General features: G+C 32.7%; 1 protein-coding gene across 16 annotated transcripts in view; it reads right to left on the bottom strand.

Moving 5' to 3' along the window:
- The window catches only part of dnc (phosphodiesterase dunce), a 423,485-nt gene that overhangs the window by 27,634 nt on the left and 377,666 nt on the right, over positions 1 to 18,185 (bottom strand). For 14 of the 16 annotated variants that reach the window (XM_074117428.1, XM_074117438.1, XM_074117433.1 and 11 more), the window contains one exon: positions 1,665 to 1,766. In XM_074117428.1, the coding sequence (XP_073973529.1) occupies positions 1,665 to 1,766 (102 nt within the window). Of the gene's footprint in view, positions 1 to 1,664; positions 1,767 to 12,470; positions 12,818 to 18,185 lie in introns of those variants that run through there. The other 2 variants (XM_074117439.1, XM_074117440.1) reach the window with 1 other exon arrangement.

The raw sequence follows: 18,185 nt of genomic DNA, 5'->3' as shown, positions 1-18,185 counted from the left end.
CTTATTATACTTGTTTGGAGATGCCCTACCTGGTTGAAGGAAGAGATCAAGGTGAAGTCATAAATTTTTAATTCGTTTATAATGGCCACGAGCCAAGAGTGGCCCAGGGTGCTGCAGGCTAAACTAACGGATTCCCTCCGATTCTACCTATTGCAAACTATCGTAATTACTATGGTTTACCGCTTTTATAATGAATTATTTTGCAAATACGAATCGAAATGAAAAGCTGGAACTAGTACATAAAAACATCGACCGTTAACGCTCAGTAGTTGTGAGTAAATGAGTTGCATGGTTGGCGAACTAGTGCAGCTCCTTCTCCTTACTTTTAAAGAGTAAAAGTTGCGCTGCGGCGACTAGTCTTACAACAATATAGTAGCGGACTGATGCCAACCCCTAACTTCAGGCCGTTCATTTTTGAATTCCATATGATTTTTGACATTCAGTCGAGGAAGGACGATTGCAAGAAGGTCATATCAGCTTACGATACCATTAAAGGTGGGAATAATGTTTTTTACGACTTAAGGCCAAACAAATAATTTTATAAGCCCATAAATTGGCTTGTTTAAGTTGAATTAATTTTAAATTTTGTTATTTAAAAACTTGTTTTCACAGATGGTTATCGGGGAAGCGCTGCTGTTGATTTTACAAATGTTCATTTTCTATTTTTAGTTTCTGCCAAATGCCACCAATTTTGTCGTCAATCTTTAACTTTTTGTTTTTGTTTTTTGAGGAAGTTTGAATAATTTAAAATATTTTTTTCTTCCCGAAAAATGAAAATTTCAATATTTCTCATCTTTGGCGTAACATTGCACTCCTTACTTAAATTCCGTGATGTTTGGCTAATAACACGACTATCTAATTGTACTTCCTTTTGAAATTACAAAAAATCGCTAATAGTTTAAATGAATTCAGCGATTTCAAGGAAATATTTGTAAAGTGCTAAACAATCTTAAACATTGTGGAAAACTGATTAAATAGTCAAATGTGAAGTGCATTCTGCCGGATGCAATCAGAACTTTAAAAGGATTACAGCAGACAAAAGCATTACGTTTTTTATATTCAAATGAAATCTGGAAGTGAATTATTTTTACTAAAAATACAAAAACCAAATAACAATAGTAAAACCCCTCGGAAAAGAATGTTAGTATACTGGACTCCACGCGAAGATTTTGGGTTTTATTTAGATGTTCTCTTCTTTGCTGCTTCCTTCACCTTGCTAAGTGGTGAAGCAAAATTTTGTCTGTCCCGTGATGACACGACCAGTGAAAAATCCTTCCAGGGCCGCTAATACTTTAGATTTTGACGCTCTCCCCAAAAAATGAAAAATCGTAATTTTATAAACGGCCGCATTGAGCGGCTGTTTTTAAATAGTGGCAAAAAGCGATCTTTTCCAGCGATTAGTAATACTTTGAAGTAGGGGGCCACCAGTCGGGAGATATCCTCACCCTGGAGAGGAGTCTAGAGGAAGTAGTCCCTGTGTCTAGTGGCCTTGTCGAACTGTAGATACCCTAATCGATGATAAGAAGAGCAGCTTAGACTTCTACTCGAACATGACCAAACAGTGCTAAGAAAACAGCGAGTATCTTACCTCGCCTACAGACTGCCAAGCACTTTTTAAAGGAAAATCTAGAATAATAGTAATGATGCAAAAAGAAATTACTCACTTATTTGTGGGCACATTTGTTAGCGATTGAAAATTGTTCCTCACACTCCGTAGACTAGCTAAAATCTGAGCGAACGGGGTTACTATCAAATCTTCGCCATGACTGTAAACAAAACAAAACAAAAAATTAGAAAATAATAATTATTAAAATTTTAATAAATAATATCTAATTAAAAAAATAATATAATCTGGATGGAGTTATTTTTTTTCATTCGAAAAACCTCTTTCGTCCAGATTAGAACTATAAAGACATTTACGTACGTGCAGAAGCTAGACGTGCAACAACTTGAGCACTTGAGTGCAGTACTAATTCTGTGATGAAATTTTGTTTGAGTATTCAAGACTAGAATGAGAATTTAAGTCTAGTGTTGCTAAATGTAACAAATATTTTTATCTTCAAACACAGTTTGATGACTGAAATATTGGCCATTTTCTTAAACATATCTGTGAGTCGAAGAATGATTTTTAGAGATCAAGCAAGACACCTTGTTTTAGAAAATCCTCTGTTGGGAATGTAATGAATGGGAATTTCGGCTTCTCTAGGATATTCTTCTCCTAAGGACTCTTCCAAATGTGTCTTGGATGATGACATCGGTAGATCGTAGGAGGTGTACAGGAGACTTATCCTGGTCACGATATTTCTCGTCAAATTTAAACTGGAAATATTTTCTTATTATGTGACTTCCTGCTATAATGTCATCTTTTTATTTTTTCTCCGAATTTATTAAAACCACTGTAACATTTGTTAACATCAATGCTTACTTTGTGCTCTTGATTGTTCTGTTTTATCAAAACTGCTACTTAAAAAATATATACTTTTTGTATCTTATTAGATGTGCATAATAAAATTCATTAAATTTAACAAGTTAGTTATAAAACGGAGCTAAAATGATAAGCAAAATGGAGTATGTAAACCACAAAACCGTGATAAAGGCTCCCCTAATTTTACTCTTTAGCCAACCAATTAATTAGTTCTACACTCGAATCACTAAGGGTAGATTGAAATTAACAAGGTTTAATAAGGGAATAAAAATGTTAGAACTTTTATCATTTGTTCCTTCGGCCTAATTAAATTAAAATACTATAATTGTTAATGATTTCGCATAGAAAAATGAATTTTATCACTAATAAAACCAAAATGATGGTTTGTAGGTAAATATTTGAACCTATTTCCCAGCAATAATTTTATACATACAGTCCTGTGAAAAAGTATAAACTCACTAGATAAAATTGAAATATTTTTAAATCTGTACAACAATACTATTATTTAAACAGTATTTCATATTAATACTATGTCAGAAAGCACTCAAAGGTCATTATTCTAGTTGATAATCTAACAATAAGAAAACCGTATCATGAAAACATATTTTATGTTCGCTGAAGCTGTGAATAAATATAAACTCAATGTTTTGATCAAGGTTTATTTTTAACTTAATTTTATGTTTCTGAAAAAATATCAATTCAGTTCACCTTTTTATATAAAAGAGTAAGTATTCGTGTTGATTTTCTTAATTTAAAATATGCCGGGCGGGATTCAATTATGAGAAACTGAGCAACAAAGAATAATCGTCTTAAAAAGAGTCGGCATGACACAAAGGCAAATCGCTAGTGATCTAAACCGCTTCTAAGGTGTGATTAAAAACTTTTTAAAGTTAGGCCAAGAAAATTATGGAAAAAATAAAAGAACTGGAAGGCCTCCAAGATTTTTCGGTTATGTGAAACGCGCCGTTTTAAGAGAAATTTCAAAAACTGGTGCTTCTTCTGCTCAAATTGTGAAGCGATTTAACCTAGAGTGTGATGCCAGCTTAATATGGAAATGGATGGCTTAATCCAGGTATTTAAAATATCGTAAAATTACAAGAAAACTGCTGCTCAAAAAACATCATTTAAAACGGCGCTTGCACTTTGCTGAAAAACTCATCCAGGAAAGCGAAATTTGGTCCAGGTGATTTTCAGTGACGAAAAAATGTTTAATCTTGATGGTCACGACGGTTTCAACTATTACTGGCACGACATAAGGAAGGAAAAAAAAAATTCTCTCGAAGGTCACATTGGGTTGGTGGCGTGATGGTTTGGGCTGCTTTCAATGAAAAGGGCAAGTCTCAAATCACATTCATCACAGGCAAAATGAATGCAGTAAGTTATTAAAAAGTGTTGGAAGAATTGCTTTTGCCTTTTATTACATTACTAGAAGAAGAAGAGATAATTTTCCATCAAGAAAATGCACCGATTCACAAAGCAAGGTCCACAAAACAGTGGTTTGAGGATTTCGGGCCCAATATTTTGAATTGGTTGGCTGTTAGTCTAGAATCTAGACTCTAGATCTTAACCCTATTGAAAATTTGTGAGGGTTCATGGCAATGGATGTCTATGACTTTCAGAAGCCAGAGATCCAAAATAAAGAAAGGATCACTCAAGCTTCGGAAAACATCCCAGAGGACTTTTTGATAAAGTTAGTAAAAAGTGTTCCAAGAAGGCTGTTGGAGGCTATTAAAAATCGTGGGGAAAGATCTAATTATTAAAAGGTATTCTCACTTAAAACATTTTGAGTTTATAATTTTTCACATCTGTTTTTACTATTTTGTTACATTTTCTAGCTAATCCAGGCAATGTATTCTGACTAACAATAAAATTGTCGCAAATCACGCAAACTATGTTTCAAAGTATTATATTTTGTTAAATACATTCAGAATAAGCTTAAAAACAGTTCGAAAAGCTTTTTTAATCTTGAGTTTATACTTTTTCACAGGACTGTATATGACTTTTTCTTTACTTAATTGTTTAAAAAATATCTCTCTACTGTTCAATTACTGTAAATATATTTAAATCCTATTTGTTTTGTACATTGATACTAGAGATACGAAGAGGAGAAGCTAAAAAATTTCAGAATCTGAATACCTGCCATTACTTAGTTCAAATTTCAGAGTTCTACTGTAGTAAGCAAAGAATTTTGAACGCTCGAAAAAAAAATGTTAAGGTGAGTAATTGTAAGAGGAGAATTTTAACTAAGAAAGGAAATAAGAAATGTTCACATCAGAGTTGAATTAAAGTAGTGGGATCTATGAGCAAAAAGTATCCTGAATTAGGTAGTTTAGGGCGTAATTGAAAAGCTAGAAAAAAGAGAGTAGAAAAGATCAAAGGTGGCAAGGTTTCTGGGGATCTGAAGGATACGAGATCTAGAATAGACGAAGCCTACGTAGCAATGGACCAAGAAAAAGGATAAAAGATAAACTTCAAACCAAATAGACATGGTATTCCGTCGGAGTTAAACAAGAAGTTGATGACTTAAACAAATTGATTCTCTTTAAATGTTAGAGATAGCGTAACGGTAGTGGAGTTCTCTTATAGATGCAGAAACAGACTCCAAGTGAACGCCAAAACTTACGCAGGAATGTATCTTGAAGAGGGTGGATACCACTTCTTTATAAATCGTGACGGTCGTGCGGGTATCTAATCCACCAGCCGAACAACGCAACAACACTTCAAATGCTCACCAGGTTGGGATACGGCTTTGGTGTAGTGATTAAGAAAGCGTACTACTAAGTGAGAAATTTCGAGTTTAATTCACGCGGGTTTACTTTTTATTTTTTTGAAAATGCTAATACGAGTAGTCCAGTCTTTCCGTTCTACTCCGTCCACAACTATTTGAGCTTAGCGAACCCACAGACTAACTCAAAAACACATACACCAACCTCTTTACTTACAAAATGAGCACTAGCACACATTCGGTGACTACATTACAGAGCATCAATAGATCTGTTAGGCAGCAGTGGATTTAGTTTATAGCCACTGCCTTACCAAAGACCTCGATCAAAGGCGCAGACATGTCCTCCCACTTCTCGCAAGGTATGCATCGACAGAATTTTTTCATTCATGAAGAGTCACTAGTTTCAGTATGTCACTTTCTTTAAAAGATGATATCTGATTAAGGCTAACTTTACTCACTGTTCGAAAATCGATTGTTACTTTTTAAGTAACGTGATGTTTTTGGTTGGTTTGGTTTGGTTCAATAAAGATAGATAGGATACCCCATCAGCTGTTGGAATGAAAGTAAATCAAAAGGACAAACGCTAGAAGTTGTTAGCTCTTAATGTATAATTAGAACTCAGCTTTTCTTACTTTAATTCGTCAAATAAGGCATCATCAAAGTCAAATATTGAATTCATGTTCCTTTATTTTCTGGTATTGCAATATTCTAATAGATTTAACATATATTCTACAAAGCTAATTATAAAAGAATATGGATATTCTAGTTGTTTCCAAGGATCCCAATATATTTCAATAAATGTATCAGAAACTGTATAAGTAATTTATTTACATCTAGCAGAAAAACTCTAGTTTGTTTTATTATCGATCATTACTATTTCTCTTCTTTATTCTTTAGCAAGCTCCTAAAGGGAACTTTGGATACCTAAAACCGTATTTCCAGCAAAAAATTGTTATTGATTGATATTGATTATATGAATGTAATATAATATGATTTGAATGAGTTATGTTTCCGATGTGATACGTACATATATGTATATGAGAGAATAATTTAACCTAAAAGTGTAACCGCCCTTTTATCTGAAAATTGACCAGTTTATACGAAATGGCTCTACTACATTCTTTAGATTTCGCTTACCATTTTCATCCACAAAGTTCTACCTAAAGGCCAACTTTAATCTAATCATCTACTCCTAATATAAGGAAGAATTGTGTTCGAGTAAATTTAAGAAATTGAGTAGTCATTTATTATTATTCTACTTTGGAGTCTGAAGGAAATGGAGAGTTAAGAGTTATGGTTTTATCTATAAAACTCTTGAGTAAGAATCTCGAAGAATGTATTGCAAGGGAACATTTACACAAGATATTTTTTTGTGCTCCTGAACTTTCTTAGGAATCGAAAGAAGGTTTCTTTAAAAGCTATTTCCGAGTCAAGAAGAAGATCGTTAGTATGTGTTGCCAAAGAACGAATTTTCTTAAATAATTTGTTGATTGCGTCATCTGTGCAGTTTGTACTCACTACAGATTGATTACTTGTTTGCATGCCTTTTTTCCAACCTTGCCTCAGCAGGACATATCCTAACAGCGGGAATAATCTAGAACGCTGATATTGACTAAATTACTCTTTATTTCGTGAGTAGAGCTGTATTTAGGATTCGGGCATATTATGGTTAGTTAGTTGGACGTTACTGCCTACCAAACTGTCTGCCAACAGTTACGAGTTGCTATTTATAGTCTTATCTATAATTGTTCAGCTCCCATCTTCCTTTATCTATTAACTTTGTATTTCACATCATTTATTTCTATTTGATCTGTTCATTCTTTTCAATTTTTTTAATCTTGCTTCAATTTTATACATTAATTTTGTTTTTCAAATTTTAGAAGTGCTATGGACTGAGGACGAGGACCAGCAATAGCTTTGTTCCTTTCTAGTAAGCGCATATTGTATTATTGCACATGCACTTTTTCCGAATGTTCTGCCCGTAACTTTCCTTGTTACTGGTAAGACAAAGTATTGTGGTCGTCTAGCTAATACCAGAAATACATGTTTTCAAATATTGTGAGTCCGAAAATTAGATTGTTAAAAAATAGTAGATGTAATCTCTCACTAACGAAACTTGCAAAATACTAAAGCTTCATATTTCGCCAACTTCGTCAGGAATTTTAGCGAACAAAATCTCTTAACCGGGCATAGCTTTCTACTGTAGGATTTCTGTTGTTATTCTTCTTATTTCCTTTTATGTTATTTGGTCTAATAGTCGCATGATTGTCTGTAATAATAATAATTTTCTGATTACTCTCATTTAGTCACTCAACTACTGTTTTAAACATTAAAAAAAAAAAAAAATCAAATAGGGCACTTTTGAAAGAGGAAGTGGGTATCTTCTCAAAGTTCCACTTCCGTTTAAGGACCTCTTGTTCTCTTTTTCTTGGATAATTTGCAAAACAAAAAATTATATGATGGTCAATCAATGATCATGAATTTATTTTTAATGCCCATGACTTGCCTAATTTGATTTAGTATGTCTGACTGAGTCTTTAGTTACGAATCAAAGTGCAAGAGTTAGAATAAAAATAATAAATAAATCAATGAGTTTCAGCCCATGAGGGACAAAAGTTACCTGTTCATTTTTCACGGAGATGGGATTTTTCTTGCCGTTCTGATCACGTTAATGTAACTGCTGGAAAAGGACAGTCACTTCCGTTACTATTCCAAAATAAGCTGGCTCGCCTTAAGGAGTATCTAGCGAGGAGTCTCACATTTCTCTTATCATGATTCACAATTTGATCCTAATGATGGATTGGCGTGGAAATATATACTTAAAATTATATTTAAATTAGAAAACTGGTTTTGAGGTAATTATACATGCCAATATGACGTCCATTTTTTTGAGATTTTGATCCCCTGATAATATTTGGAGGTCTTTTGAAAGCCTAGAAACAATTTACACTCTCGAATACCTAGTAACAAGTCCATGCTCAAAATCACTAACCAAACCCGCCAAAAATCGTTGGTGCTATTTAAAAAACTAAAAATAAAAACTTCCAAAACATTCTCATCAATTTAAATTCTATGGATTATTTTAATACTGTACAGCAGAGATAATATATTTAATTTGGAAAATTAAAACTACTTTTCAGTCACAAGTAAGTAATGAATGAGGATTGGATTTTGTAGACGGACTTTTAGATCTTGATCAAGATAGATTGTCTTAATAATGTTAAGAAATAATATTAGATTTCTCATGTGTACACTTGATTAATTACTGTCAACGCAAACCAGACCAAAATGATTGATTAGTAAATAGTGTAGCAATATTTTAACTTCATATAATTTTATTGTATGAACCCTACAGGGCTTTATTGCAAGTCCTTCAGTTCTTAATTGCAACAACTAGAACGTTTTGGGGAGGTACCGATATCTCCTGGTGCGCCTTTTCCTCAAAAATTAGGGTCGTCCCGCATCCTCTGAAATATTGAAAGTTTCTAATTCTTGATTTAGGTACTGCTTTGAACAAAGTCGTATAAATGAAGGTCGATTGGTTGTTAAATTTGCTTCCCCTATATTTGAGGGTCCAGTCTTGCATTTTTGCCAAATTTGAAATTTATGAAGTAATCAGATAAGAAAGTAAACACATTATGCCATCCATTTTGATACAGTTGTTTGAAAGACAACGAAACTTTAAAAGGTAAGTAGCCAATTTACAAGCTTGCGCTTAACATTGACTATAAATAATTTTTGTTTACATTCATTTACATTTATTCAAGAGAAACGACAGAAAAAAATAAAATAAAATGAAATAAATAAAAATCATCAACTGTCAAATTTATGTCAGAGAGGGGAAACAGGACTAAAGTTGTACCAGTTCTCAATGTTTTAGTAGCTTGTTAGGTTCCATTTATATCGCCATTTTGTAAAATTCTTTATCTCTTTTCTTTCTTTTACGATTTGTCAAGTTAATTACTTGTTTCTTTTTCATTTTTTGAGAAAATTAATGCAACTGTTAATTTGTTTTAATTAGTATAGTATCTCTTCTTACTTTAGGATATGATGTGTACCTTATATGGTTGAAATCAGTAAATATCAGCAAAACATTTTTTAATTTTAATGATTTAAGGCGCGTCAACATCTGAGGTTATTGGCGCCCAATTTCAATATAATATTCACTTTAGATGCACACGTTATTCAAAAGATGATAACGAACTTGTATGTGGTTTGTCTTCATTGAAACTGAATTATTTTACTTTGTTGGATGATGTCAGTCATTTAAAATTTCTAATGCAGATGATTATACTAGTTCATAAAACGTTATTCGCCATTTTACTAATCATTCTGTTAGCAGTCAGATTTTAAATAGAGATACTCCTGAGGTTTCTCAGATAAGTTTATGCACAACGATTTGTGATCATCTTTTTACTTCAAACATGTTTTTTTGAAAAAAAAACGGTTTCGGCGGACATTGATAAAATTAAAATTGAAACATAATTTCTGGTTTATCTGGCGGTGCCGCTGGCATTGTCTTAAATTCTGCCATATTTTAAACCACTTTAGTCTACTCTCTTTAATTATAGTGTTTATCTAAATTTATCTTATTTAAAGGCAATCCATTTATTTATTCAATTACGGGATAGAATCCAATTCACAATCGTAATATATATTTTTTAAGCTGCATAGTTTGATAACATTATAAAAGCATTAAAAACAAATGATGAAATATTTCGTAAATACATAATGAAATATATATTTATTTAGCAAAAGAGTCTACATTAAGTGAGGTCCAGCTGGTAAAGATTATTCTGAGTTAAATACGAGTATTTTGGACTTGGCATAGTGATTTGCCAGCTACCAGCAGCGCTTTCTTCTGAATTACGTTATTCGTCAGCTTGATGGTTGTCTAAGATGAAGAAGATAGTGTTTGTGAACAACACATTACGTCAGCTAATATTTCACTTCCTCTCATACACTAGAGACTCAATCACATCGTGAAAGAAGAGTTAATCTTTTTTATACATCATACATCTTCGAAGTGCTTTTTTTAGAATTCAGAGTAAGTGCATTATCAATATTTATTTTCTCCTGTTACATATGAATCGCTAAGTTTAAGTAGAATAATGACGCCATTTAAAATATATCTTGCTCTTTTTGCCTTGCTCTCTCCCTGTTTTTTGGCAACTCTTAATATTGTAAGGAAAATAGAATGTGCCAAATTTCCGATAACTATTTTAGAGAAATTTTAGCAAATGTTTTAATCCTAATAACTGTTACGTAAGAGTTAAAAATGGATGATTTGCATAACAATAAAGCCTAAAAGATCCCTCTCCGTAAAACAGAGACCTTATTCTAACTTTCCTAGCTAAGTGTTTGAAATAAAAGTTATAGTTACACATTTATTCAAAAAGATTATAAGACAACGTTAGAGGATTTCTGAAAAAAGAAAAAATGCATCTGGAATGTTTAGTTTTAGGGAAAAACTTACTGGTTCTTGGTTTAAAATCAAATTTGAATATTCACTCGGAGTTCCGATTTACTTTCCCATATCACAAGAAAGAATGATTGAGTTTTAGAAAACAATGCCTTTTTGAGGTCTTTTTGGTAAAAAAAGCATGTTTTATAGAAAATTGACTGGGTGTGAAGAAAACATGAACTTATATTTCGATATGACCCTGACTTTGTGAACACGTCAGTTCTCTCCTACTAGAACTGTCTAGTTTTTTTTTTAAGGAGGGTTCAGAAAGCATTTCCACTGCAGATTGAAACAGGAAGAAAAGGAAATGGATTTTGTTTGTCTTCTACTTAGTCACTGGTTCGTCTTGATGTTAGCAATGTTTAACACCTTGGAACTAAAGGAGATAATGGTTCCGAAATAAATGTTATGAAAAATGGTGGACCTTAAAATCTTGTTTAAGTCCAAAAAGTCTAAAAACGACCAGCAAAATATGCCTTTTTTTCGCTTCGGAAATCGCAAAGGTGGTCTTACGAATATTTTAGCTGTGAATTGACACTCACACTCCTAAAAAAAAATTGAAGAAAATAATTACATTATTAAAAATATTTTGTCATTACCGCATAAATTAGAGATATAATTTTCTAATGCTTTCGCCTAATGCAACGAGAGAACTTGTATAAAATTATTTTATAACTGTTTTATATCAGTAAATTGTAAACATGTATTTATAATTAAATTTCCTACATTGCATCTGATCAGAAGCGTTCTATCATTATTTGTTTTAATTCCTTTGTTTTCGCTGTATTTATTCAGCATGACATTTAAAGCTAAACAATTAACCAAAGTATAGTATTTTAAAACATTACTTATTTGAAAAATAATTTCCTGTTTTATAGTTTAAATATTTTTGTTGGTTATTTTTTCTTTCTTTTTTTCCTAGTGATAAGATAATAAAGGTATTAACTAAATTATGCAATACAAAATATCAATTCTTTTATCTTACAATTATTAATCATTGCTCATTTTTAATATCGCCACTCATAGTGTTTTTTTGTTTAACTTCCATTTGTGGGACAAAGGGGAAGAAAGGATTTATTTCTCTTAAAACTTCGCAGGCCTATCACTTTCTCAGATATCTCAGCGTCCCTGTAGTTAACCCAGCCTAACAACACCAACAATCCTCACACAGTTACCACCCCAAGCATTAACATCTCATACTTTAGGTAGTTGATCTAGGTTGCTAGTTGGGTCTGGAGAACCCACAGGCAAACTTTTATTTACAAACAACCATGCACTTGGCTCACTACACTTAAATACTTCTATACAGACGCTGAGATTCCCTCTGCACTAACACCTGGGGAGCCACAATAGATCTTTTAAATCGTAGTATATTTGGCTTATAAGCCACTTTATTAGCAATCTAGAATCTACTACGCGTTATGCACTTATGTTGATTCTGTATACATATATATAATTCGAGAAAGAAAATCGAAAATCTGAAAACCTTTTTAGAAATTATTTGGGGTGGTAATGCTGATGCAGCTCATCTCATCAAAAATCCTTGAAAATATTCAAATTCTCTATTCTGTACCATCGCAAAATGATGTCTTTGGTTTTCGCCGGACATAGTTCGGAGTCTTTCTTAATCAGTCACCGTATCTTCCTAGTTTTATTTCCGGCCTCCATAGCAAACATCATCGGCAGAACAGAACATTTAAGAAACCAGAGACCTCTTGAGATCTGCCCGGACCTGCTTATCCAAAGTGATGGCGAGAGTTTAACACTTCCTAAATTTATATCTAATAGATGTTTTAGCGTAAACATTAACATTTCAATATTTTTGTGAAAAAAAAAAAATCTCATGGGCCACTTACTTCCTCGGCTGAAGAGCATAACACTTGGCCCAGAAAGAGCTCGATGGACGCACCCTCAGGGCAGAGAAACTAACTGCCCTCGGTAAGGTGGCAGTGCTCAGATTTTTCTCTTCTTCCATTGTGAAGAAACTTTTAAATAAACTTTCCCCTACATAAGTGCAGTCTTGGTAACCTGTTCAATGGAAATTGCGCACAACACCGGGGGTGGAATTTTTCAATTGTAGCTACATCAGAACAAATACTGGTAACTAAGTAAAAATTACAGTAACAGAGCTAAAATTGGAAGCTATCGAAGGACACATAATCAACGGCGATGCACATGAATGACAGCCACCGACTGGCGCTTAGTTTGCTGGAAGTCGAGCCAGCGTTTGGTGAATGGTGGGTGGGCGCGGGGCGAGGTGGTCTGTAGTGGCAATGCGGCCAGCGTAATGGTCTTGCGCATGCGTTCATAACTACTCATACTATTGCACGGCTTTTTTAAAAAAGCAAAACAAACACAATATCGTTTAATTTAATCATTAGATTAGAAAATGGATTAATCTTTTGATGTTTGTTTTCTTTTTTATTCTTTTTTTATTTATTTATTTTATTTTATTTTTTGAATTGCCTAATTCGAAAACACATTTCACTATCATGTTTCAATGGTATTATTCAATTTAACTTGTAAGAGATAACAGATAAGTAAAAGTTCTGCAGATTAGCTTCTAATATGACTTTCCAATAATTGTTGGAAAAATAAATGCCAATTTTTACTAGTCTACTAATGAATTTTACTTATTTTATTTCTTCAACCGTGTGCTGTTATCGTGATGACTTTGCACATAATTAACTAAATTTGGTGCCTTCAGCTGTGAAATAAGGCAACTTTTCTTCTTCAATTTTGCAACAGATTAAATAAGATTGAGAACGAAAGATCTATTGTGGCTCCATTGTAGTATCCTTGAAGATTTGGCAAGCCTAAGTATGTGCCAATATGTGGTATGTAGGTGTTTGTTTGAGCTATACCCAAGATGTTGCTCATATCAAAACAACCCCTGCAGATCTTATGTATTTAATTGATAGTTTTGGCGGTATTAGTAAAAATTAATGTTACTTTGAAATATCATCAAGTATGGTTATCAAGGAGTGATTGGAACATGGACGAGATTTATTTCAGCCTATGCAGCTCACAAAAAGAATGTCCTTCAAGGGGTATCCCAGTGGAATGCACCAGTGCCATGCGTAACTTTCATACTGAGATAAAAAAGCAGGTGTAAATTATGCCTAATACACTAAGCAAAATTGACACCAAAAATTAAATTTTGTGAACTTTTTTATAATAAATAATTAGACCAACATTTATACTTATTAAGTGCACAAGTGCCACCCAGACAGTACAGCCCTGCCTTATGCTGAATACTTTTTTATTAGAATTTTCAGATGAAAATCATATAAAGGCCAATGAAATATTTCAAATACAAACTTGATTTTGACCTTTTTTCAACTTTTAATTAAAAATTTGCTTTTTTATCGAAAAAATACCTTGAATAGGGTGATATCAACGGACCAACTATGGGGTACAATTTTTGTTTTTACAGACAATTCTGTTTATTTTTCTGCAATTCATATTTTGTATTCATGTAACATGTATATAATAAATAAGACTAACAGGAAAAGTTATTGATTTGTTGGTAATAAAAATAATAATAAAGTCATCTGAGAACTTATAAGCAATTGTCTTTTTTTCTACATTTTGAACTCTGTTAGATTTGTTTGAAAAGATGTTTTACCTAATTCTCAAAAACATTTCGACACGCAAGTCAACCTTGAGTGAAACCAAATACATGATCATAATCGAAACCCAAGCAAGAAAGGAGCGACTACAGGCTCCGCAACTGATTGTAACTACTTGAGAGAATACAACAAACATAAGTAAAGAACCACAATTCCATATTGGAGCCACTAGTGGGAGTTGTATCAAGAAATTAGATAAAACCGTTTTTTCAAAATCTTCACTAACAGAGTTTAAAATTATACTGTGGCTACAAAAAGTATTTGCACACCTACGATTTTTGTTATTTCCAAAAGGCAAATGAAATAAATTATATCGTACTGTCTTATATCTTTTTATTAGTCATTTTTGATACATATTTTATAGAAAAAATTATTTAATTATATTTATGTTTGCCAAAAAAAATTAAAAACTACATTTTAAAACACAAAAAGTATTTGCACACATCTTGATTCTATATAAAATTTAATAAAAAAATTAATTTTAATATTTAGTATTTAATCCCTGGGCTTCTATTATAGCCTTGAGTCTGTTAGGCATCGAACAAATTAATGGTTTAATATCATCAAGGCTTATTTTATCCCATTCCTCTAGTAAAGCCTTTTTCAGTGAATCTTTATTAGAAATTGTATGTTTTCGTATTCTAACGTGTAGCATTTGCCAAATATGTTCAATGATGTTCACATCTGGAGATTGAGGAGGTGTGTGAAGTCTCCTTGGCACATTATAGAGCATCCACTCCTCTGTAACTCTCGCTGTGTGTTTCGGATCATTGTCGTGTTGGAATAAAAATGAATTTTCCATACCCAACTTACGAACACTTTGGCCCAAATTTTGGCGCAGAATATCTACATACATTCGAGCATTCATATTTTTTTCAATAAACACAAGTTTACCCACACCTTTTGCAGAAACACAGCCCCAAACCATCACGTTGCCTCCCCCATGTTTCACTGTCGGAATTATATTTTGATTTTTAAATTCCTCATTTACCTTTCGCCAAACATATTGCCGGCCATCACTTCCAAAAATGTTATATTTACTTTCGTCAGTGAAGAGCACATTCTCCCAAAATTCTATTGACTTGCCTGAATATTTCTTTGCGAACTCTAGTCTTTTTTTTCTATTCTTCTCACTAATGAATGGCTTTTTCCTAGCAGTTCTACCGTAATAATTTGTCAAGTGCAAAACATTCCTTATAGTGCTTTCACTCACTCGCTGAGATGTTGTCGCGACCATATTCGCCAACTCGCCCGCACTTGTGAATGGATTGGCCCTTACCTGACGAACAATGCCTCTTCTTTGTCTTTCATTTAACACTTTAGGTCTACCGGTTCTTCGTTTATTTTCAATAGTTCCCCTATCTTCGTACCTTTTAATGATGTATCGCACCGTGGACATGTTCATATTTAAGATACTAGCGATTTGCCGATAACTTTTTTTGTTATTCCGCAATTTAATTACCTTAAAGCGAATTGTGTTTGAAATTTCTGCTGTTTTTGCCATGTTAATCTTGCTAACAACTGAATTGGAACCAAAACATAATTATTTCTAATTTAAAATTTTAAATCAACCTTTGAACGGATTTATTAATTAAACAAACAAGAATATTGTTTGGTGTGCAAATACTTTTTGTGTTTTAAAATGTAGTTTTTAATTTTTTTTGGCAAACATAAATATAATTAAATAATTTTTTCTATAAAATATGTATCTAAAATGACTAACAAAAAAATATAAGACAGTACGATATAATTTATTTCATTTGCCTTTTGGAAATAACAAAAATCGTAGGTGTGCAAATACTTTTTGTAGCCACTGTAGAGATTTTTACACAAATTTTTAATTTTAATTAGTCAGTTGAGGCAGTATATTTTAGTTAGCGCTGCGGACTTTGGCCCTCGTATAGATTGGCGAAGAAGTTTTTTTAAAACCAAAGTTTGTTTTATTCTTACCATCGTACCCACTTATATTTTACTAATAATTCATATAACTCTTATGATAATTTAATTAGAACTTTAGCATATTTACAAATAATTACAATTTATACATTGTAAAATCTAACAACCCATGCAATATATAAAGTAAACAAGCACTGACTACAAGTTCATCTTAAAAAACAAAAAACACATGCAACTATAATTATTTTAAATTGAGTAATTTCTATTTATACACAAACACTGCGTTAAAACACTCATATAAGAATGAAAGAAAGAAGGACATATCACTTCTGCTTGATTGTAATATTTTGTGGTAACAATTTTCTAAAAGAATTACGGTGGTAGTATATTTTTTTTTATTTTAAAGTTACAGAATTGAATGAAAGACATTATCATATGTAGAAGTATTTATTTGTGCATTCTCATGATTGCTCGAAAATAATATTGTGTTCTTGCTTAATTATATGATAATGAATTCAGGGTTTATTATGCAATTCATTATTTGATGGTATTGAATTTTTATAATTACCATATTTTTTTTTCTCAGTCAACAAAAAGAAATAAAATTTTAAACAAAATTAAAGAAATGAACATTTAATTAGAAAATATTTTTTATTTTGGGTTCTATTAGCATATTTCCATAGAATCGAAAACGTTAGCACTATTAACTGAGATATGACCTATCCATCAACATTTGAACTTGTACAGAACCAAATACGACGTTGATTCTTCAGGTTATAAGCATTTTAATAATGGCTGCTGTAGATTTACCCAATTTATATCTACAGACATCCGAAAGAAGAATTCAACCCAGCTAGTTAACACCAACTAACTCTAGAGCCAGGCCAACCAAGCCCTTCAAACTGAAGTTTGTATAATTTCTTTCATTTATTCTTTATGAAACATTTTATAGTGACTTGATTATAGCCAATATAAGCACGCAACAGAAGTTTTGTAACTCCAGCTATGGATGTTCGGAATGCAAAGGATCAGAAGCACCGTTCATCACTCGAGCTTCTGTTTCATCTTTATACTTTCTTCCATCATTCCACTTCATTCCATTTCAAAAAAATAATTCATTAATTTTAGGAAGAGTCCTAAGATGTAAACCTTATGAATCTTAAGGTATTCAATTCTATTGCTAAGTGAATTACTTCTTAATGAAACATTGGTGCTTTTTGACTTGCTGGAAACCTGTTCCTTTGCTAGTCGGCTCCATTTTGTAGTTTTCTTCCATATTTTGAGGCGTGTAATTTCGTTTATCCATGACTACCTGGCCATTATAATAACAACTGGTATTAAAAATGTCTGCTCAGAATGCGCAACCTGATTGAACTAACAATAAACGATATCATTACCCTCCTTTCGAGTAAGGAAGCTTTTTACAAGGAACTTAATAGCATTTTTGCCGAACACAACTTGAAATTTGCCTGAACACTGGGCAATCCCTCTTTCAGATATTTCTGGGAACATGCCTTATTGACAGCCATTCAACGATTCTTACGATCTCTGGGGAGTTGCCCAGGAACAAATAATGTGTCCTATCCCAGCACTGATCTATTCCTCGCTTCGATTCACGTAGATTTATGAGAACCAGTATTTTGAACTTGCTTCAGTTTATTTGTTAAGGCTAGCTCTATCTTACCTCCTTCTGGAAGCACTATTTCACAAGGGTATATTCAGGTCCGACCTTAATTTCATTCGAAATAAACGCTCAATATAATAGCTTCTTCATACACATTAGAGATATACTCTCGTTTAGTACTAAAACAACTTAGAAAAGGAATCTCTAATCTAGTGAACTCTGGAATGCATAGGAAATCACTTAGGCTCCTGAAGCCCAATCAATCAGATAATTATTTATCGCCGTTCATAATAAAATTGGAAGCTTCCTTTCTGCCGAAAAAATTACGATGAGCTAGTTAACACAAAGGGAACTAGACAGTATGGGACACAAAGTTAAAGGAGTTGATTTGATTCTTAAAGCAACACCTCACATATTAT

This window comes from Rhodnius prolixus, unplaced genomic scaffold, assembly GCF_049639745.1.
Source record: "Rhodnius prolixus isolate KJV_2025 unplaced genomic scaffold, Rpr scaffold_2, whole genome shotgun sequence".
In the NCBI taxonomy this organism is placed as follows: Eukaryota; Metazoa; Arthropoda; class Insecta; order Hemiptera; family Reduviidae; genus Rhodnius; species Rhodnius prolixus.
Note: the sequence above shows the minus strand (reverse complement) of the source record. Positions and strands in the feature narration are given on the sequence as shown.